At 45.4% G+C, this 22,225-nt stretch overlaps 4 protein-coding genes and 1 non-coding gene across 6 annotated transcripts; 3 read left to right on the top strand and 2 right to left on the bottom strand.

The window, feature by feature from the left end:
- Nucleotides 1-176: 176 nt before the first annotated feature.
- Nucleotides 177-325, bottom strand: LOC112891264. The gene has a single exon (XR_003228487.1). It is a non-coding gene; the product is annotated as a U4 spliceosomal RNA (small nuclear RNA).
- Nucleotides 326-2,917: 2,592 nt separating this feature from the next.
- On the bottom strand, nucleotides 2,918-7,303 carry LOC112889000 (ATP-dependent 6-phosphofructokinase 6-like). The gene is made up of 14 exons (XM_025955455.1): nucleotides 6,823-7,303; nucleotides 6,298-6,344; nucleotides 6,173-6,212; nucleotides 5,997-6,059; nucleotides 5,745-5,882; nucleotides 5,474-5,632; nucleotides 5,262-5,315; nucleotides 5,040-5,108; nucleotides 4,816-4,945; nucleotides 4,193-4,233; nucleotides 3,877-4,098; nucleotides 3,710-3,755; nucleotides 3,468-3,622; nucleotides 2,918-3,348 (listed from the first exon to the last, which is right to left on the bottom strand). Exons 1-14 carry the CDS (start codon nucleotides 7,105-7,107, stop codon nucleotides 3,136-3,138), a joined length of 1,662 nt encoding a protein of 553 aa, XP_025811240.1. The 5' UTR covers nucleotides 7,108-7,303; the 3' UTR covers nucleotides 2,918-3,135.
- Nucleotides 7,304-8,719: 1,416 nt separating this feature from the next.
- On the top strand, nucleotides 8,720-11,984 carry LOC112889001 (putative dual specificity protein phosphatase DSP8). Of its 2 annotated transcripts, XM_025955457.1 has the most exons (7): nucleotides 8,720-9,036; nucleotides 9,836-9,958; nucleotides 10,142-10,235; nucleotides 10,419-10,501; nucleotides 10,670-10,759; nucleotides 11,150-11,205; nucleotides 11,441-11,582. In XM_025955457.1, the coding sequence occupies exons 1-6, from the start codon at nucleotides 8,872-8,874 to the stop codon at nucleotides 11,168-11,170; spliced, it is 576 nt and encodes a 191-aa protein (XP_025811242.1). In that variant the 5' UTR covers nucleotides 8,720-8,871; the 3' UTR covers nucleotides 11,171-11,205; nucleotides 11,441-11,582. The 2 variants fall into 2 exon arrangements, with proteins under 2 accessions (XP_025811242.1, XP_025811241.1); XM_025955456.1 differs by lacking the exon at nucleotides 11,150-11,205 and having other exon boundaries at nucleotides 11,441-11,984.
- A 1,453-nt stretch (nucleotides 11,985-13,437) lies between these two features.
- Nucleotides 13,438-15,900, top strand: LOC112889906 (profilin LP04). Its single transcript, XM_025956703.1, has 3 exons — nucleotides 13,438-13,705; nucleotides 14,760-14,897; nucleotides 15,497-15,900. The coding sequence occupies exons 1-3, from the start codon at nucleotides 13,583-13,585 to the stop codon at nucleotides 15,629-15,631; spliced, it is 396 nt and encodes a 131-aa protein (XP_025812488.1). The 5' UTR covers nucleotides 13,438-13,582; the 3' UTR covers nucleotides 15,632-15,900.
- Nucleotides 15,901-17,065: 1,165 nt separating this feature from the next.
- LOC112889523 (B-box zinc finger protein 22-like) lies at nucleotides 17,066-22,225 on the top strand. The gene is made up of 3 exons (XM_025956212.1): nucleotides 17,066-17,554; nucleotides 20,285-20,890; nucleotides 21,504-22,225. Exons 1-3 carry the CDS (start codon nucleotides 17,351-17,353, stop codon nucleotides 21,816-21,818), a joined length of 1,125 nt encoding a protein of 374 aa, XP_025811997.1. The 5' UTR covers nucleotides 17,066-17,350; the 3' UTR covers nucleotides 21,819-22,225.

The raw sequence follows: 22,225 nt of genomic DNA, 5'->3' as shown, positions 1-22,225 counted from the left end.
CACCCAACATTCAAAGCAAATGCATTCCAAAATTCCAACAAATTCCTTACATCCGAAACAAATAAATTTCAAGAACTTCTCTTTGATCTGCAGGATTTCCAAACCCATATAGGTACGCCCAAGGATATATTAACTTAGAAAACTCTTAATGTTAGTAAATTTTAAATGATTTGTAGGGCTTTCCCCTATCCGAAGAGAGGGAGCCCTTCCAGAAATTCTCAGTGGCACAGAGGCCAAAGAGGGGGTTTGGAAATAGTTTTCAACCAGCAATTGACGCGCCTCGGTATTACCTCACTAGCTGCGTCATTGCCCCAAGCGCAAAGATGGTTTGCCAAGGCCGGCCACCCCCTAATCTTATACCCACCTCCCCCGCGCACGCATCTCTCCTCTTCCGAGGTGGGACAAAACATCCGGCATCCCCCCACCCGTCGAGCGTTCACGGCTTCACGCAAGTCTCGGGTGGGTGGCGTTTCCAGTTGGGCCGATTAGAGTTTTAACGGGCCACGCACGTAGGCCAGTCTGGGCTAAATGTGTGCATTGGAAGGGCCGCCCCTTGCTGTCTTTGCCCGAGCTGCCCTTTTGTGGTTCGGCCCGTGGGCTTCCTTCTGCCGTTCTTCCAGCTCCGCGGCGAGTTCCAGCGGCGGCGGGGGGTACGGAGCCATAGACACGCAAGGAGCACAATCCAAAATCCGGCAATAGTTTGACGCAATCACATTCCATGAACATGAACTGTGTTCTTACAGTTGCAGCTTCTCTATATAGGGCCTGTTTAGATCAGACCATAAAGGCAAAAATTTTTTGCAAAAACGGTGTTTCTGTCTTTACGCATCTAAACGGACCGGCGTATTTTTTTTTTCATCTGGACCCTGTAAACGCAAAAAAATTTTACGACGGAATCTTGCCAATTTGAAGTACTAAATGAAGTCTATTTATAAAACTTTTTGCACAGATGGGTTGTAAATCGCGAGACGAATCTAATGATGCTAATTAATCCATAATTAAGCAATAATTAGCGGATGGTTACTGTAGTATCACTGTTGCAAACATGGATTAAGTAGGCTCATTAGATTCGTCTCGCAATTTACAGCCCATCCATACAAAAAGTTTTGTAAATAAACTTCATTTAGTACTTCAAATTGGCAAGATTCCTTCGAAAATTTTGCGGCTTTTTTGCGTTTACGGGGTGGGAGCCGTAAACGCAAAAAACTGTAAACTTTTACACCCCCAATTTTGCGTTTACACCTTTTTGCGTTTACAGGTCATCTAAACAGGCCCATAATATTCTAAGGGCAGTGGCGGACGCAGGACGACAAACTAGGTGGGGCGAAAAAGACCGGTCACGACAATCTCCTCATTTACCTGTACAAACAATAACAAAATTAGAGCTGCTCTAATTACGTAAACGTGAGGCTGCGAGGAAATAATCTAACCTCGATCGCGGATTGGGGTCGACGGACGGCGATCTGCTGTGAATTGTGCTGAATTGGGGAGATTCAGTGCCTTTTTTTTGTTGGGGGGGGGGCCGGGCGCCCGACCGGGGGGGGGGGGGTTGGGGGGGGGGGCCTCCTGCGGGGCGGGACGGGCGGGCGCTAGGGGGCCTCGGGCGGGGCGGGCGGCGCTCGGGCGGGGGGGGGGGGGGGGGCTCTGCGGGCTGCGCTCGGCGGCACTCGACCGGGTGGGGGGGGGCGCTCCGGCGGGCCCCTCGGGCGGGGCGGGCGGCGCCGGGGGGGAGGGGCCCTCCGCACGGGCGGCGCTCCGGGGGGGGGGGGGGGGGGGCTCCTGCGGGACGGGCGGCGCTGGAGGGGGGGCCTCGGGCGGGGCAGGCGGCGCGGGGGGGGGGGTTCTCCGCGCGGGCGGCGCTCGGCGGGGGCAGGGGGCTCTGCGTGCTCGGCGGCGGAGCGGGGGGGGGGGCCTTCTGCGGGCCCCTCGGGCGGGGCGGGCGGCGCCGGGGGGGAGGGGCCCTCCGCACGGGCGGCGCTCGGCGGGGGCGGGGGCGGGGGCGGCGGTCGGGCGGGGCAGGCGGGGGCGGGGGGGGGGGGCTCCGCGCGGGCGGCGCTTGGCGGGGGCACGCGGGGGGGGGGGGGGTGGGGTGGGGCGGCGGCGCGGGGGTCGGGGGGAGGGCGGCTGGCGGCGCGGGGGTCGGGTGGAGTCCGGGAGTGGGCGGGGGCGGGGGGTTTTGGGCCGGGCTGGCTGGGTGGGGGGTGGGGCGGGGGGCGAAGCGCCGCCGGATGGTGGGCCGAGGATGGGCCGTGGGCGGGACCGCGGGAAAGAAGTGGGCCGGGTGGTCTGCTAGGCCAAATTTAGCACCAGAGCCTGTTTCGCCCCACCTAATGTTTAATTTTTTCCTAACTTTGCAGTGCACTATAAAAGGATCTCAAAATTTGAGGTGGGGCGATAGCCCACCTTGCCCCCACTGTGGGTCCGCCCCTGTCTAAGGGGGTGTTTGGTTTTGAGGGACTTATTAAAAAACTACGAGCCCTTCACTCATATGGAGAAGGTGGTAAACCCAAAATGGTGTTTGGTTGCAGCGGCTTATAAAAAGCGGCTGTAGTTATTAATAAACTTTCTACCCTCATTAATGCTCCTGTAGCGTAGATAAGGGAGATAAATGGTGTTTGGTTGCAGCGGCTTATAAAAAACGCCTGTAGTTATTAATAACCTTTCTACCCTCATTAATGCTCCTGTAGCGTAGATAAGGGAGATAAGGGTAGGAGGAGGAAATTGAGGATGTTTTGATGGAAAAAAAAATAAACCCCATAAGTATCGCTTGGAGGGGCTTATGGGTTTTATGAGCATAAATCTCATCTATAAGACTTCATGTTTGAATATATAAAACTTCATGTTTGGATAAAAAGAGCTTTATTAGGGATTTATTGGTGGGGATTATAATAAATCCCTCCAAACCAAACATCCCCTGGTGTTCCTGAACTTATTCCAAAAGAAACAGCAGATAGTCTGCCAGCCAAACTATACAAAGATATATTTATTTAGCACTAAGTTAGAGATAGGGTTTCCCCCTGGAAAAATTGGTCAGGGGTATATAAGCGGACTGGAAAAATGGCATCATCAGTTGCCATAGCAACTAAATAGGCTGAAAAAAAAGGTTTATCCGCACCATATAAGCGGACGTTGACCTCACTTCGTATCACCAGAGTTGGGACCTGCAACCTTCCCGGCAAGCTTCCGATGGGAAGGCGAGCCATCTATAAGTTGGGCCGCCCTTTCCTGTTCCTTCTTCGCCTCTTCGATAACTTTGTTGCACAGGAAGCTTGGCTGGTTGGTCGAGGAGAGCAGCCTTGCCCACATCCTGTCGGTTATCGAAACTCTGTTCTGCTTCTCGGTTATCCTCTGGAGTGAGTGATGCAGACAATCAGTACAGAGGGCATTGAAGCAGAATAGGCTTTAAACTTAGCTTGTGATTCTCAATGCGGTAAAGATAACTCCCTGTCCTATAGAGGGTGACTTACATAGAAAGGGATATAGCAATGCCGACCATTCACTTGACCAATGGTGAAGCCAGTATATCCAGCCATGGCTCCATGGACCACACTGTGAGCCAACAGTGTGCAATAGACGTTATCTGATGCATTGCTAGGGATGGCACGGATCATGTACGTCGGATCTGCAATAGAAGACAGCATCTGAGATCTGCTACTGTGAAACTAGGAATTCTGGACCCTGAAACATAATATCAAAGAAAACCACTGACCTATGTACTTCAGATTAATAGTCATCTTGTTTCTCTTGAAGTACTCCTGAATTCACAAGTAAAACATTGATTAAGCAAGTGCTTATATTGCAGATAGGGATCCCTTGCAGATAAGAGCAACATCTAGACAGTAGATGGGAGGTGCAAGTGGAATATCCATGTCTCACATTTATCTTTTGAGATAACCAAAGACCAACGTCAAGAAGCAGCTCATTGCCTGAGGCATCTTTCCCAATTGACTGCATGGTTTCAGCAATAAGTTTCTGTCCGGCACCCTCAGCAACAACAATAACCATATGACCATTATCCTTCAAACGCTTTTCTATATATCTGAAAAGTCCACCTTCACCTTCAAGATAGAAAGGTGACTCTGGAATCAAGCAACAATCCTGACAAAAGGAGAACATTTGATCCCTTTATTCGTGCGTGCAAACATGGAAATAAACCAAAAATAGTTTTGGCTTGATGGAGATGTGAACGTACCACATCCCTGCTAGCCAGAGTAGCATAATGCGCGATAAAACCTGCATCAGTAAAAAGATGTCATTAGACATATGAGGAAAACATGAATGAGCAAGTTGGTTAATCTAGAAATCAGTAAGGGCTGTATGGATAAGAAATTATGTGATTTACTTCAAATTTGAAACTAGGTTCAAAGGATTCCCCCTTTTTCCAGTCAAACCTCAAGGAAGGAACATAGGCACATCGAGTTGATTATCTATCCATGTTATCTAGAAGTGAGTTAAATGCAGCCTAGAAGGAAGTGGAAAGCCCACAACTCAATAAGCTCGCATATGCCAGCTATTGCAATATTTCTACTCAAGAGAGCACGAAACATAACAAGCAACAATTAGCCATAGTAGCAGCAGTCATGTTAATCTATTCAAATATAAATTCAAAGAGATTCGAAACTGTTATTTAAATTTCCATAGAAGTTCATCGAGAAACTCATATAACATACAGACATCCAAGAATTTCATAGAGGCACAAGAGTTTTCATTAGGTACCGCTTAGGCGCTTACAGAATAAGATAATAGCAGAAAAGTGTACAACAAAGTATATCATAAGTTACCAGCACTACATATTGCTCTCTCATAGAAGCTTACCACTGTGTCGTCCCATTAGCTTGACAAGACCTATACCGTTCTCAGCACTTACAGCTTCCACATGAGCAGCATTTATTGCACGTTGAGCCTCCTCGACTGCTGTGTCGAAACCAAATGACTTGTCAATTACCTAAACATAGGTAACAATGGGTTTGTGAATATAGGGCACACATCAAACTTCATATTCCACCAAAATATCACTAAAATGAGGAGAAGCGTATTACAGGGATGTCATTGTCAATAGTCTTTGGAATGCCAGCAACAGAAACTTTCAGACCACGCCTTCTAACTTCCTGAAGAAGATTCAAGCAAAGTGTAACTTACAAACATATTACAGTAACTGGATGTGATAATATATGATCAGCTGGCTACCAATACGCCATCAAGAAAGGCTATAATTCAAGCAGGTCTGAAAACACTTTCTGCTAGTCTAAAATTGTGCTTACTTCAAATATCACTCCTGCTCCCCTTTGAGTACCATCACCACCAATTACATAGACCTGAACACGGCATCAAAGATTTGAGTTGATGGGCAGGTTTAACTGTCTCAGGTTGGTAAACGAATCGTCATGGTGCCAATAAATTAAGATAAGTACAGAGTGGTAACAGGAATGAGACAAAAATGTGCAGAGTAGAAATGCCATTTTCTTTCACTTACCTGATTTATGCCTCGATCTTGAATACTGTCAACGATCTTCGTGGTGTCATGGCCGCCTCGGGATGATCCGAGAATAGTCCCACCCCTTTTGTGAATGTCATTTACACTCTTTGGAGTCAAGGTGATGGTGTTGCGAGCATAGAAGCCTCTATACCCACCCTATGAGAAAATAAACATGAGGATGTCAAATGAATGCTTGAAGAACTCCAGGAGGAGAATGATTGATTGCATGCTTTATGTGGACTTCATGGAATGATGTAATGATTTTTACCTGAATCCCAAGTATCTTGGTGACACCATACATGTCAGATAAGCCACATACAATTTCCCTAATCACAGTATTAAGTCCAGGGCACAATCCTCCACAGGTAACAATGCATGCATGGACCTCATCTGGTTCAAAATAGACCTAGCAGAGGCAAGCACGAGGTTACAAAAAGGCTTACGAGGTTAGAAATATTATCTTCCCCTTGTTTGCTGCTTTGTTAGCATACATAAAGTGAAAAGCACAAGGTTCATATACTCTTTGGCGAGGTCCGGCACGACGGAAGTGGTTCCCTCTGGGTCCATCCTTGTGAACAACAATCTGCATTGAACAATAGTTCGGATCACAGCATTGGTGTAAATACTTTGTAGAAGTGAAGTATTTGTATCAGAAAAAAAGCTGCAGAGTGGACAACAAGTTCCTCAAGAATTCACCTTCTGGCAGACAGTGTCGTCTGGGTTTACGAAGTACTGCCTGAAGGTGAGAAAGAAAAAGACAAGTTAGCGGCAACTAGTAAGGGAAGAATTTGAGCTTATCAAGCCAGTAAGTTCAAGCTTACTTCACAACCGAGTATGCTGGGTTATCTTGCAATGGATTTGGGTAGGTCTGCAACATCAAATGAAATTTTGTCATGATCACAAATCAGTTATGGGTATCTCTCAAATTCCACATTTCATCTGTAGCCTCCATAACTAATGGCAAATCGCTATCACTAAATCTAAATACCCAAATTAGAAACTAGGAAAGAGTAAAATGTAGTGTATGGGATCGCTCGAAAAGGCGCTTGCTAAGAAAAAACACTCGCTGTTCCAATCACACAAAAAAAGCCCACGCCATAAGTCCATAACGCAAATAACTATAATAACGAACAAAAAGCATTATTAAGTATAACAAAAGTGGCTGACAACTTTAGATCGCAAGGATCATCATCAGATTCCACGTTCTCGGCTTCTCGCACGATTCGGCCGCACCGCCACGATGCCACGCAGCGAGCAACCTCACCCTCGAGCAGCAGCGATCGATTAGCGGCTCCCCGCGCCAACCCACCAGATCGACCCCCTCCGCACGGGACGGCGGCACTCACCGGGAGATCGGGGAGGTAATCCGACACGTGCGGCACGTCCTCGAGGACGTACCCGGCCTCGCCGGACACCAGCTTGACCGCCGCCGCCCCGTCCATCGCCCCTCCGCTCCGGCTCAGCTCCGGCTCCCACGCGCGGCCGCGCGGCGTGTCCCGGCGATCGATCAGGTGGTGGTGGAGGTGGTCCCGCGGGCTCGAGACGGTGATCGGCTCGGGCGCGCTCGCGGCGGGCCTGCTGGGATCAGCAGGGGCCGAGTCAGCAGCGCGCGACGCGGGCGGCGGCGCCATGGGCGCTGGAGGAGGACGCGGTGGAAAAATCCATTGCGGGTGGCGTCCGGGTGGCTTTGTGGGGGGAAGCGGTGACGGCGACGGCGACGGCGGCGGCCGGGGTGCGGGTGGCGACGAGGGGTGACGGCGGCCGGAGGAGGAGACGAGCGAATGGGATGCGGGCGGGCGACTGGGCGAGGACGACGAGGCCTGTGGAGGAGACGGGGAACTGGGAGAGGTGGCCGGCCTGACACTTGATGGGACCGGGCGTGTCTTTCAGGTAGTGTGGGACCGGGCCCCGAGATTCGTGTTCTCTCCCTCTTGGCTGCTGGACCTGCACGTACTCCTCTCACGTGACAGATTCCTGATTCCTTGTTTGCCGACGGTCGCCGTTCAGCCAGAGGTAGTCACCCGAGTCTGAACCGAGGCTCCGATCAAAACTTCAAATCTGCTACGAAAATGAACAGGCTCGTGCTGAACTTCTAGATGTGCTTCGCATGCAGTTTTTGAAGCCTTTGAGGCCTTGACAGCGTAAATGCTTGGGTATGACTTATGAGCATTTGCAGTTGCATACTATTACCAGATTCCAACAATACAGTTTTTAGTGAAGTAAAAACATTTTTTCTTTTACTTTTTTCATTCTAACCTTTATTGTAAGAAGATGTCCACTTGTTGAAATCAATCTCATAATAACAAAATTCACAAAATCAATATCATAATGTCCACCCAATGCCTAAGTCATTTGAGAGAGCAAGGTCTTTTAAAAGTTCGGACTCTCGAGAGGATGAAACTTGACATTTGTCTTTAACTCTGGAAATTGTCCACGCTACCACTTCAAGATCAAAACCACAACAGCTTTGCTTATGTGTCAGCTAACTTTATAGCAATTTGCCACTTCACAAGTGAAATTCAAGGTGAAGGTGGGGAAAAAAAATAATCCACACGAATTTTGAGAATGACAAAATGTTAAAGACCCACACCAAAATTTGCCACTTCATCATCTAAGTCACTCTTCCCAAATTCTATTCTCCACAATAAAAAGCATGGTAACATTCACACAAATACATTGTTGCCATCTACCCTCTAAAGATTGGAAGGAATTTCCTAGCAAGAAAATAGAGTTACTGCAGTAGTGTATCCATTGTTCATTTAGGAGAAACCTGGTCTCTCTCTCTCTCTCTCTCTCTCTCTCTCTCACACACACACACACACATGTAAATTTGTTTGAAGAAAGTCCAACACCTTTAGGCTTATCTATTTATGCATGGAAGATTTATACATCAACGTTACATAATCCTTCAATTCCATTGAGTATAAAACGAATCATTAGTTGAAAAGAATCAACCGTTAAGATGAACTATTTTAAAAGTTTGAGGGTGTAGCAGTAAGTGTTTGGTTTTTTCAAACTCATAGAAGTGGACTTGTGAAAAATAGTACACATCTCTCAATCCCTTTCTTGTATTCACCCTGTTTCCAATCATTCTACTCATCCCTTTGACAGTCTCACTTTATCACCCAATCCGTCTAATGTTGATGGATACATGACATGGTCACTGACACGTGGGTCCGATACAGGCTCAATGTGAGCTGGCGGAGAAACTGGTTCCTCCGGCAACTCCCCCACTTCCTGACCTCCCAATTAAGCGTTAATCCCGACCTGTTTACTCTTGGTCAGGTGGTGTCTCATCCCAACCCGCCACCATCTCCTATCATTCTCCTACCAGCCCAATTTCGTCCCCGTTGGAAGCCATCGGCCCACCTGGGTCTGCCGTTCAAGCATTCGCCATGGCCGCGGAGGCGGCCGGCCGACGGGGGGCGGCGGCGCGGAGGAAGGCGAAGGAGGCCGCGGTGGGCGCCACCGCGAGGGTGCTCTTCTACCCGACGCTGCTGTACAACGTGGTGCGGAGCAAGGCCCAGGCCGAGTTCCGGTGGTGGGACGAGGTCGATCAGGTGAATCATCGTTTCCGTTTCCCCCCTAACAGCGAGCGAGTGATTAACATGAGGTTTTAATTTTAGATTGCTAGGCTCTCTAGTAAACTAGAGCTCAGCGGTCTGGCTGCAGGCTAGGACCCTAGGAGGATTCCAGTGGCGGGTCATGCGTTCTGTTGTAACCTGTGAAGCACAGCAGACTGATGGGCTATGCTTCTCAGGTTACAAGATAACCACACGCACGGGCAGTCTGCTGTGCTTTTGCGGAGTTTAGGCATGCGATTAAGAGGTAGTATTTAAAGGATGAGTAATACTTTTGCCAGTCAAACTATACTTCAGATGCAAATGCAGCATCATTTTGTTTCAGTACTAGAACATCTATCTAGTATCTAGAATTGTCGATTCTTGTTTCATAAAAAAAAAAGAATTGTTGATTCTCGACCCGGTAGGATTAGGAGCCTGCTCCATGCTTTTCGTTGCTATTAAGTTTAACAATTTTAGCGTTAGCATATAAATGGAGTAACCTGTAAAGCATAGCCCATCATGGATGAAATGCAGCTGCAGCATGCTAGGTTTTCCAGATGGTGCTGACTTCATTATTGTCCGCTCCAAAGAATGTCATAGTTGCAGTATCTGTAATTCTGTATGCATTAATTTAGCTTCGTATCTGGGGTTAAATTATGGTTAGTCTTGGTTTAGTGTTTACATATTGTTATGGAGTTATATTATTTCCTTTGTGATTGAGCAGATATTTCCATTTGATGAGTCATAGATATCTTTGATCTGACTATACAGATGCAAATATTGACCTTTGTGCCAGTTCATTTTGCTTGGAGCGGTTCCGTTTCGCAGGGATGTTTCACGCTTGCAGAAGCTTGGGGTACATGGTGTGATAACCTTAAATGAACCATTTGAGACTTTGGTACCATCATCAATGTATCAGGCAAGTGGCTTGTAAGTTCTTTACCGTTTTATATTAAAAGTTATATGCAATTTCACATATCCTATGGTCCTTTGAAGTTTCATTAATCTTAGCATATGCCACTTGGGAACAGAATTGCTCCAATCTAAGTTAATCAATCAGAAACACGTTGTGACATAAATGCTGCTCTGCTGAAATTTACAGTCATGTGGGATTGATCACCTTGTTATTCCTACAAGAGATTATATGTTTGCTCCTTCACTTGTGGATATTAATCAAGCTGTTGATTTCATTCATAGTAAGTGAGACACAGATTATGCCCAAAGTGATCCTTTTCAATTTAATAGTAGTTTATGAATCGACCACCCAGATTTACTGATTAAGTTTTTGGCCATCTGTGACGTCACTTCCTTTTTTTCCAGCAACTTTCCTTCTCTTCAATATAAAAACTTTTACTAACACATCTGCACCTTTTAATTAGGAAATGCATCTTCTGGGAAAGTAACATATATTCACTGCAAAGCTGGAAGGGGCCGAAGTACAACAATTGTCTTGTGCTATCTGGTAAATTTAATTATCTATCTTTTAGTAAGAATAATATGATGTCAAAATTTGAGCTGAGAACTCCAGGTCATAATTAGAATGAAGTTATAACATACTACCTCTTGGAATTGATTTAAAATTGCATCTTAGTGCAATCCATGATATTTTTATGGTTCTTGGTTTCACCAGGTGAAGTACAAGAAGATGACACCTGAAACAGCTTTTGAATATGTACAATCTAAAAGGGCTCGAGTGCTGTTGACACGTTCGCAATGGAAGGTAGGGAACACACACTGACTCATCTCTTGCATCTTAAAACATGCCAATTCTTTGCACTAAGAAGATTTTCTGATTTCACTTCCTCCCCTTGCTGTGATTTTCTTGAGCTTGGGTAGTTGCAAGAATGGGCCTCCTTTAAATAATTTATATGCACTGAAAGATGCACACTTATTTGTGGTAATTGCAGTTTGCCCAGTTTATCTTAATGATATAACTGACTATGGCCTTTTCTTCCTCAGTAAGGAAATAATCCGGTTTGCATTCGGAACATGAATACTATTGTTGTTACTCTTACTGCATGACTACCTGTATTTAAAATGTTCTCTTAATGGAAGAGAACGTTCTACTTGCGATTCAAAGATGATGTAAACATGGCACTCATATTTGCAGAGTAATGCTGCAATCTGCTAGCTGTTTGGATTGTGACATTCAGCCACTCTTTTCTGGTGAGTGATAATGCACCAATTTATATAGCTGGGACCAAATTACTTCTAATGGACCCAAATAAATCCCATTGATTAGATAGATGTAATGCCGAGTTATCGCTGGGGATTCTGAATGTTTCTTGAAGGTCCTGAAAGCCTCTGCAAACCTTATTCGCGTGGAAGAAGAGTGCAAGACAGTTTAACTCATTATTCAACGAAAATTCTTATGTATTCTAGCCGGATTTGATTGTCGCAGGTGGTTCAAGAATTCAGCAAGAAGAACGCTGAGGTTCTTGCTGTGACAAGCAATTCCGCAACAGCATCTCCAGCAGGGGACGCCGTACCGGTAACAGAAGCAGATTTGGATGGCATTGATGCCCCAGTGGCTCTTACAGAGGATGCCAGCTTGTCTTGCCAGAAGACTACCCCGTCAAGGCCAATGATTAAGATGCTGTCATGTTTGTTTCCTTCTCGGATCTGATGAATGATCACTGGACATTGGGTGTTCGAGGTGCGTGCATGTTCTCCCCATGACCAGTTTATGAGTGAAGTGGTGTGCAGATCTGTAAGGACGGCAGCTGGCATCGGCATAATATTTCGGGAGTCATAAAATTGTCCTTGTCCATATTCGTCCACTTTGCCTGTGTATACTTCATCATTTTATTTTGAAACGATATGTACATTCATCATGAGAAATTCATTGTTTGGACCTCTGACGATTTTGTATATGAGCCAAAATGGTTGCAGGACAGCTGAAAATTGAATTGAACAATTCCCTGTGGAATTGTTTTACAAATGCACAGTCGAAACACCTGGTTTTGTTTATAGAGTTTGTTCTGGACTGGTATTCAGAAAAGGTATTATTTGAGTGCGCAGCACGACTAAAGGGTCAATTTGAACTATGAAACTACTCAGTTGGATTTCTCCAGCTCTGCGGCTGCCACGTTTGGCCACCTGTTCGTCCAGTCGCCATCCGATTTTCAGATCACCTGATCGGATCTGAAGATAAAATAATACGGCGTACATTGAATAGATCCGCGGATTAGTCGTCTGATGTCATTGATAGATGACAGAAAGGTCTCAACAAGCAACCGAAATAAAAAGTAACACCTTATGATTTTGTATTTTAGTTTTCAGCCCTGTACTATTGTCACTGTAAGTCCTTTCAGGATAGTATTCTGTATTGTTGCTGTAAGTTTAGCCTAGCTTAGCAGAGGCGGAGAATAGCGGGGAGGTGGAAAGATCACCTAATGTCGGCGGTGGGGACTCTGGATCATATTGATTAGTGGCGGTAGAACGGGGGTTGACGATTTCTTTTGTAGTAGGGGACTGGCAAAGATAGCATGACACAAACAAGATTATAGTGGGGAATATGAATAAAAGCATTCGAGAAAATACCTCTCCTATTTTTATCTACACATTTTTGTTCTGGAAATAAAGACGGGAAACAGGATATAGAAAGAACAAATATGAAAGGAAACACACAGGTAACCGACACGAACGAAAAGAAAAAAAAAGGAATACGACACATAAAAAACAAGAATAGTAACTACAAGTAATAACTAGTCAACATAACACACCACGTGTCCAACGTGATATAATGATAACCACGGTTTATAACTCTTAAGTGAGCGGCAAGCCACTCTTACTTGAATAGTTAAGCGCACACATATACTTACTCACATCACATAGACACAATTCAGTATTTGGTTTGGAAGTTAGCAAAGTGGTAAAAAAAGATATACCGGCATAAATACTGGATATACAAAAGTGTTCGGAAAGACACTAGTCCTTTTCTTCCCATTTTATATTTTTTCACAAATTACGAAAGTGAGTGAGATAAATGTAGACAGCGGGATGGGATCATGTTCATTTTCATTCCTAGATTTAGTGATGGAATAAAGAAACATAATGGAAAATAAGAACTTTGTTTGGAGGAGGAATAACACCTTGCATCAAATCCAACGGCTAAATCATCTCAAGTATAACATGGTTTATATTTCTTTGTCGGTCTATATCTCTATGACTCATTCATCAATAATGACTACCTAAAATTATTTCACAACTCACATGTAAAATATACAAGATTCTAATTTACGCCCAGCACGCCTATACCTTACCCACCAACACAAAAAGTTCATTTCCCATTTTTAGAAACTTAAGCAGCAAAATAAATTGTAAAAAATAAAAAAAAAACGAAAAGTGGAGGAAAAGTAGGGTTCCATTCCATTCCACGGCCTCGCCCTCACGCTAGTCGCCCACACGCAACCGATATATTCCCCACCCAGCCCAGCCCAGCCGTCCAGCCGAGAGACCGCGTGCGAACCAAGCAGTCCCGAGCCGAAGCAGCGAAGCGAAGTCGTCGCCGGAGCAGGAGGAGGAAGAGTGCCGGAGCAAGATGTCGTGGCAGACGTACGTCGACGAGCACCTCATGTGCGAGATCGAAGGCCAGCAACTCACTTCCGCCGCCATCGTAGGCCACGACGGCAGCATCTGGGCGCAGTCCCCGAACTTCCCCCAGGTAGCACCCCTACCCACCCCTGGCCGCTCTGCTTGTTGAGCTCTGTTCCGTGCCCCTGCCGCTGATCTGCATCCGCGCGACTCTAGATCTGCCTCCGCCGCCATCCGCTTGCCGCGGGGACCGGCCGGATCGGGGCGGGTCCGGATCTTGGTCGCTGAGGCGAGATGCGGATCCAAGTCTTGCTCGCTATAGTTGTTGCCGCGGGTGTTTCTGTGGGCGTTTGATGTGAATATAGTTGAGTTTAAGCTTGATGTTGGGTGTATAGTAGATTTAGGGATGGCAGGATCGTGTTCTCTGGCGTGTGAGTATGATCCGGTTGGTCGCTCGATTAGAATTTCAACTCATGAAATTATGCTATTCTCAGAAGTCGAAATGGTCCGACAGGAAGCCTGGAGAAATTTCAGAGAGTGGCTGCTAGAGGGTCACCAAAGACTGCACACTGCATAAATTTCAGTCTACGTAGTCTCAACAGTGTGACCCACCCGAAGCACATACTTTTAGTTTTCGTTAGATGATGATATAGTTGCTGCTGAGTGCTGTAGTGCCCCCTCTCGTGTGTGCAACTTATTAAAATCAAAAGCGGCTTTCAGTTGGGAAATTGGTGTTTTGCATTGCATGTTCGATCACAGCTTTGTATAGGGGCGAAGCCGCGTTAAAAATGACCCTCGTGCACACTCTACTTTTTAGAAGAAAACTACACCTTAGATGGTAAAATTGAGTCATCCCCAAGTAGATTTTTATTTTACCATGGTGCACGTAGCTTCGCCCCTGGCTTTGTAGACTCTTCCATTGCCAAGGAAAATCATGTAATTTGGAAACAAGGTATCGCGATACTCACCCCGTAGGCTTCACCATGGTGTTGTCATGTACTTGGGCTGTGTGATGCTTTGTACAATTGATTTGTTATTCTAGCAGAGACTGAATTTACAATGGTATCCTTATATACAGAGTGTCTTAGTGTTGTCAATTTTACATCTTTGGGTTCACATTCTGACCCACCTACTTTTTCCCAGCCCTGTGCTCTCATGTTCATGTTTCCTGCTTCTTGTTCCAGTACAAGCCTGAGGAGATTGCTGCCATCATGAAGGACTTTGATGATCCTGGTACTCTTGCACCAACTGGTCTTTTCCTTGGAGGCACAAAATACATGGTGATCCAAGGTGAACCTGGTGTTGTCATCCGAGGAAAGAAGGTATGGTTTGAAACAGATTGTTATATCTGCAATGCCTTATACCTTTGTGTATGCTTGTGTGAATTTACCAGAGACAAACTCAGTTCATGTATGCAACACCATAGTTCTTATATATGATATGGATCAACCTATAGAAGTATCAAAGGAGCTATACTGTATCAAAGATGCCCTGGATGCTGAGCATGTTGCTTTCATGGTTGTGGTCTATTATATGATGAATTCGGGCATAATTGATATTACTGCTGAAGTATGTTAGTTTTTTGCATGTAGAAGCCCTATTATGTAGCATGTATTTAAGATCTCATTATGAAGTGGGCAGTAATTTATTCTGTAGGCTGAATGTCTTTGCGGTTCCGTTTGTTGTCGTTAAATTAGGGTTGCAGCCATTAACTAAGCAAATGAACATGCAGCATGGCACACCATTTGTTAGCAGTGAATCCTTGGACTGTCACTGTAGTGGTTTTCCAATCTACTCTGAAGTGTTATCTCCTATTCATATAAGAAGTGTTACACTTTCCTCCCAGATCTCAGTAAACATGTAAAAACCACAAACTTGAATTGCTCTTTGATTTACGCTGTTGTTTTCACATTCCTTTCAGGGCACTGGAGGCATCACTGTCAAGAAGACGACCCTAGCCTTGATCATTGGTATCTATGATGAGCCAATGACTCCAGGGCAATGCAACATGATAGTGGAGAGGCTCGGCGACTACCTGGTCGAGCAGGGTTTCTAAGTTTGTCATATGTTATTTTGGTCATTTGGCACTTAAGTTTGCACCTCATTTGGTTCAGTAATCTGTGGGCTTGCGCATCTACTTGGCGAATCGCATTATATGCATGCAGTGAATAATTAGCTTGGGTTTGTTGGTCGGTGACAATGTTGGAAAAGGATTTGAATTGGGGTTTATGTTTGGCCTCGCGTCATATCAAACTCAGCTGCTGTTTCACTGAGTAATGTACATTTCCCTGGTCATGCTACTTGTGAAATCTGCTGCTTTATGTAGATGAGTGCATTTTACCGAATGTGTTCGGCTTGCTGTTGGATTCTTCCGGTAGCTCGGTTTTCTTTCTCGTCGCACTCTATTCGCGCTAGAACAGTGATCAGGTAGAGCAGTTAACAAAAGAAAAGGACATTGCAATTGCCTTCGTGAGATTGAGATCTCCGTTCAGCCCTTGATGTGGAAAGAGAACGCTATATATTGTGTGTAGGAGACCTGGATGGAACGCACGATAGCCCCTCGTGGTCACGTGCTAAATCCCGCAGTTCTTTTTTTTTTCTTTTCTGGAAGGCGCGCGTCTTGGCGTTTGAGCTGGCTGTAGGTCGTTGGAACTTGACTAGTTGTCGAAGGAACAACTTCAGCTATCCAGCAATAGCGTAATTCTCCATTCGCACCTTCGTGCAATCTCAAAAACAGCTGCGACAGGTTTTAAAAGGCACCGGAGAAAGGGTCTATGTGTGTATCTTTAGAGAAAGTGCGATATATGACCATGGAAATGTTGATATCTTTAGCGAAAGTCCAATATATATGGTTGATATCTAAGGATGGTAACGGATTATAATTCTAGTGGTCTTAGATCTTTTAACGATCCAAGTTGATATTTATATATTTTTAATTTAAAATTATATAAAATTAGAGAACGATACTTAAATTATCCAGAGATCCTTTACCACCCCTCGATATCTATGCTGGCTCCAGTCGACCTTTGATTTCCCCCCCCAAAAAACCACCACCGTCGTAGAGCTAATGACACAACTTCCGTAATGCATTTTCTGTAACACTTGCCCACTTGGGACTTAAAAATGATCGCGAAATCCAGATTTTTATGATCCATAGGCCATAGCAAATGCCATGCCAATTGCGTCCCGAAAAGATCATCAAAGACGCGGGGCGAGACGGCACCGGCCCTCGACCCGGAAAAGGCAAAATTTGGCGCCAACGGGCAGGTCAGGTTGGCCGCCGGGAGCGGTGAGGTGCCGACATCGAGCGAGACGCGGAGGCGGAGCGCCTCCACGGTTCCACGCGGCCACTCCTCCCCTCCTCTGTCCAGCACCAGCAGCCTGCGCCAGTGCCCGCGTCGGCCTCTCGGCACTGACGCCTCCCCCGCGCACCCGCCGCCGGTCCTGCTGTGCGCTTTGACCACCGCTTCGTCTCATTCTCGTCGTCCCCCCTTGCCTGCCCCCTCTCGCAGTCGCTCGCCAGCGGCTGCTAAAATCACCACCAGCCCGCCCCGGCCACCGAAAGCAACCACACCCCACCACGGATTAAACAAAGCGCGCACCCAATCAACGCAGCGGCGCCCTCGCACCTCGCAACCGTATCTCCCCTCGCTTAAAAGCTCGCGCGAGCCGTATTGGTGGAGAAAAGAGGAGTGGGGAGCCCGATCCAATCCCATCCAGCCGAGTCCCCTCGCCGCCGCCGCCGCCGCCCTCTGAAACCCTAGCGTGTACGGGGATGAAGATCCAGTGCAACGCGTGCGGGGCCGCGGAGGCGCGGGTGCTGTGCTGCGCGGACGAGGCGGCGCTCTGCGCGGCCTGCGACGAGGAGGTGCACGCCGCCAACAAGCTCGCGGGGAAGCACCAGCGGGTGCCGCTGCTCTCGGACGCCGACGCCGTGGCGACGGCGACGCCCGCCGTGCCCAAGTGCGACATCTGCCAGGTCAGGCCCCGGGCCCTGCCCTCTCTCTCTCTCTCTCTCACCTGTTCCTCCATTCGTGGTGATCGATTGGGGTCGCTCCGTTTCTGGTGCTCGATTGGGGGTTGGGTTGGGTGGGTGGGTGGGTGTGGGGTGGCGCAACTCTATGTCATTTCTCTCTATCCCAATTCCCAGGGAAGATATCATGATCTGATCTCCCGCTGTTCCTCTAGGATTTTATGATTTTGAACAGACTGACTTGGATGCTGTACTGGTGTGCCATTCCCGAGGTCCCAAATCATCACTTATCCACTCATATATCCGGAAACATTTCAAACTGAACCGTGATTGTTACACTAAACATTGCGATTAGTGACGCTGCGCTGAACATTTTAAGTAAAAACCCTCCACTACCATTTGGTTTCATTTGTGGCTGTGACGCTCATTATTAACTTTCATTCGAGTTGAGCTTAGAAGGGATTGGTTGTGTTGTGGTGGTATAAATTATTGAATTGTGGTGACATGCTACTGCATGGCGCTTGGTGAAACTTATCTTCCCGCAGCCCGCAGCCAAGGGGATTACGTTCCCACCCATGATAATCTAATATTAGAAGATGTAATTGTTGATCGAGAGCACTGCGAATTATCACTTGGGGCATATTTGTACAGACTAGTTAATTAGAAACTCAAACGAACAAAATAGGGAATGATGTGCTACTTGCTTGTGGTTGTATTAATCCTAAGGTGAGGTTGTGGTTTCGAAGATGAATGCTATTATAGACTGATGCTCTCATTTTGTTACTGATTTGATCATGTCCCAATAAAATTTACATATACTTGTATTTTTGGTAATTGCACGTTTAAGAAAGCAGTCCAATTCTTCATTTATGCATCAATCTTGTTATGCTCTAAAGTTTACACATATCGGTTTATAACCACCACCACCAGTAGCAACAAAACTTTTTAATCCCAATCAAGTTGGAGCAGGCTAGAGATGAAACCCAACATGAGCCACCAACAAAAGGAAAAACTTTTAAAAGTATAATGAGAATTATTAGTGTTGGCCAGAGTTGATCATGCTGTCCTGCATGGGCCCAGGTATGAGCATGCTTACTTCACCATACTGTCTGGGTTACTGTGCATGTGTATGCACATGCAGTTTCGCTTTGTATTTCCAGCTTTGTTTCGATGAAATGGATAAGCGTTCAATCCAGTGATTCTTGATAGAGGAAAATGTGCACTAGGAATGGTCCACCCCACCTGGGTAGCTTTGTTAGGCCAGCCTTATTTCAATGAAATGGATAAGCATTCAATCCAGTGTTTTTTGCTAGATGAAAATATTGCACTAGAAATGGTCCACGCCTACTGGGTAGCTTTATTAGGCCACAATGTAATTGTTACTGGGACTGACATTTATGAACGGCCAATGATGAAGACCAATGAAAATGCAGCCATTTGTAAAAGATTTCTTTCCATTTGTTCATTCTATCTAGTTGACCTGAATATTACTGCTTACCATTTTAGAAGAGGATTGAAGTGGTACGAATATGTACAGGTCATGGCAAATGGGAAATTTTACTTGAGTGAACCCTGATAGGCTTTACATTGCGCTTGCACAAGTTTTCACGTTTTCACCACCACCCTATTTATGACCAGTGGAAGAAACTGGTCAACTCTTCAGACGAAAAAAGCATCACCACACGATGCACATGCACAAGCTCATGCTCATGTGTGTGTGTCGTTTGCTTGCACGAGTTCATGAAAAGATGCAGTTACATGCACATGTGCACTTAAGCGAGCTGTAACTACTTCGAGGAAGCCAAATTGTAACATCATGTGTTTTCTCTAATCACAACACGTTGTGCCCTGTCATTTCTTGTAAGCTGTCACATTAGCTGATTTGAATAGGACCTAGTAAATGCAGCAATCGGCATATGGTAAAGGTTCTATTTTGAGCCCCTGTATACTCATTATTCTGTATTGACCTAAGTTGTGAGTGCTGTAAGCAGTTAAAGTTGCCTTCATCCTAAAAAAAGATAAATTATGCTGCGTTGTCTAAAGAAAAGATAAATGGAGTTGCGGGGTGGCTGTTTCTGCAAATTGCAATTGTTTCACTTCACTGGTGGCTAGAGAAGCCTTGGCACTGAGTTTTCTTGAATTTTACATTAGGGGAAACCTTTACTTTGTTATATATTTGTATAAATATGTATAAGAAAGGCTGTACTCGGCCCAGGTGGGCTAATGTTTTTTAATAAAAAATAGGAAAAATTAGAATCTATACAAGGGCATTGGACCAAGAAGAATAGGAGAGATCTTAAACAGCTCTCATGCTATGTAATTGTAGAGGTATTTCCTTGATGAAATCACCTTTCCACTTCTGTAATATAGGCCTGATCTGTCTGAAAACGTGATCATTTCTATGTTTCCGGATGGTCCAGAAGACGATCATGAATGCCTCCATGAAGAATGAGGCTTAAAAGGCTTTTTGAATCATAGGGAACACTTAAGGGTTGTTGCTGGGTGCCTTCTATTCATTTCATTTTATACTTCATAGCTTTTGTGCCTATGAGGATTGAATCGCCGTATGAATGTTGAGTCAACTATATTTTACTCTTTTAGTTCTTCGAGGTATGGTCTAGTCTGGATTATTTGGATACTGATGACTGTGTGATGTACTTAGCTACTGCAACATAATTTTCTTGTACTGTATTGATTCCTGCTGCAAGAGATTTCTCATGTTTATCCTTATTGCAGGAGGCTTCTGGATACTTCTTCTGCCTAGAAGACCGTGCACTACTTTGTAGAGATTGTGATGTTGCTATACACACGGTAAATTCATTTGTTTCGGTGCATCAGAGATTCCTGCTAACTGGAGTTCAGGTGGGCCTTGATCCTGCTGATCCAGTTCCACCCATTGCTGAAAACCATGTTAATGCCGTTGGTGGCTTGGTATATCAACCAGCAAAACATCTGCCAAGGAGAAACCCAACAGTTCAATTTTCAGGTGAAGGCACTGCTTCTGTTCCCTGCAAAAGTTTAATAAATGGAGACTATTCAAGACAGAATTCTGTTCCAACAGTCAGGACGGAAGTGGTTGATTGGACAATGCACAATGGTGCAATTCAATCCGTAGAATCTCCGCCTAAGTACATGTCAGAGGAAAGTCCAACACTTCAGCAATCTAGCCAGGCCACAGTGGCCTTTTCCAGTCAAATTAACAGCGATAGTGATCGGGCCTACAACTTGCCATTCTCAGGTGGTAATGGGACAGACAGCCTACCAGATTGGCCTGTGGATGAGTTCTTCACTAACTCAGAATATGGCCCAAACTTCAGTTTTGCGGAGCATGGTTCTTCTAAGGCAAGTTACCATATTATACACTTCATGTTCTGCCTCTCTTCTCTCAATGTCATTAGAATCTTCTTTTCATTTTTCAGTTTTTTTTTGGACTGCAGATGAACATAGAGAACATTTCTTGTTTCCATGATATTAAAAATTCCAATTGTTTATTCCATTGGTTGACTAGCTTGATGCATTTGAATCTAGAATCTTTTACTGTGATAATAGTGCAGATTGTTGTTATAATCATGTTTAAGAGCTTAAGAGTCACATTCTTTGTCATTTACCTGAAGAACATTAATGCATAAGATTGTTTAGGTTGAAGCTTAATCTGACCATTTGATAATTAACTGATGATGAACTGTAGAGGTTCAGGCTTCTGCTACCAAACAGCTAGTTTAGTGACTTAGTTGCTAGATTTGTTGACCATTACTCTAATGTAGAAGACTGGCTCTTTGCAATAGTCTAGGTTGAGTGTTTTGTGACATGGTGAACGTCAAGGTCTTGATGTAGCATCTACATTTATTCATTCACTTGAAATCCTTGAAAGGCAGACTATTAAATGTCATCTTCTCACTGGATAAACTGTTTTATGGAGACATTAATCTTTTTCTGTCCATTTCTGGTTTTACAGAGTGACAATGCTAAGCTGGGGAGTGCTGGGGGATCTCCACAATGCCGTTTAGCCGAAGGCTTCGTTGCTGAGGAACTATTAGGCCAGGTGCCTGGATTGGTCACCGATGAATATATGAGCCGAGTACCTGAGAATTCATGGGCAGTCCCTGAGGTTCCCTCACCCCCAACAGCATCGGGGCTCAATTGGCATGGGAATTTGCATTTCACTGCATATGACAGCACCATGTTTGTTCCTGAAATCTCCTTCCTACAGAGCTCTCAAAATCAATTCGCTGTCCCTTCCGGTTTCAAGCGTCGGAGGAGACGGTATTGAGCGACAACAAGAGCACTAGACACCAGTGTCTATTTTAGACAATCTTGAGAAAGGCCTTTGCTGGGCCAAACGACGAGAAAGGATCAGGGCTGGATGATCATTCCAACTTCAACTGAATTATCCGGTAGCCAGGTTTAAAGTGTGTTGTAATGCCTCAAAGTTGTCCATCTTCTTCCAAATATTCGAGCTTCACTAGTGAATCGTTGTGGTGTTGAGTTTGTGTATATGGCGAAATAAAGAGGAGCACCAGTAACATCATAATTAGTGGCACATGAAGTTCCTTCTCCAAGTTTCCCTCCCTTTCGGTTTTGGTTGGAGGGGCACTGGTCACTAGGGAATGCTAAGAATTGCTCAGTTTTGATGGTACTCTTGCTGAAAATCAACCGCATGATGCCACGGTTTCCTTC

Source organism: Panicum hallii, chromosome 4, assembly GCF_002211085.1.
Source record: "Panicum hallii strain FIL2 chromosome 4, PHallii_v3.1, whole genome shotgun sequence".
In the NCBI taxonomy this organism is placed as follows: domain Eukaryota; kingdom Viridiplantae; phylum Streptophyta; class Magnoliopsida; order Poales; family Poaceae; genus Panicum; species Panicum hallii.
The sequence above is the reverse complement of the archived record's forward strand: the minus strand, read 5'-3'. Positions and strand labels throughout refer to the sequence as shown.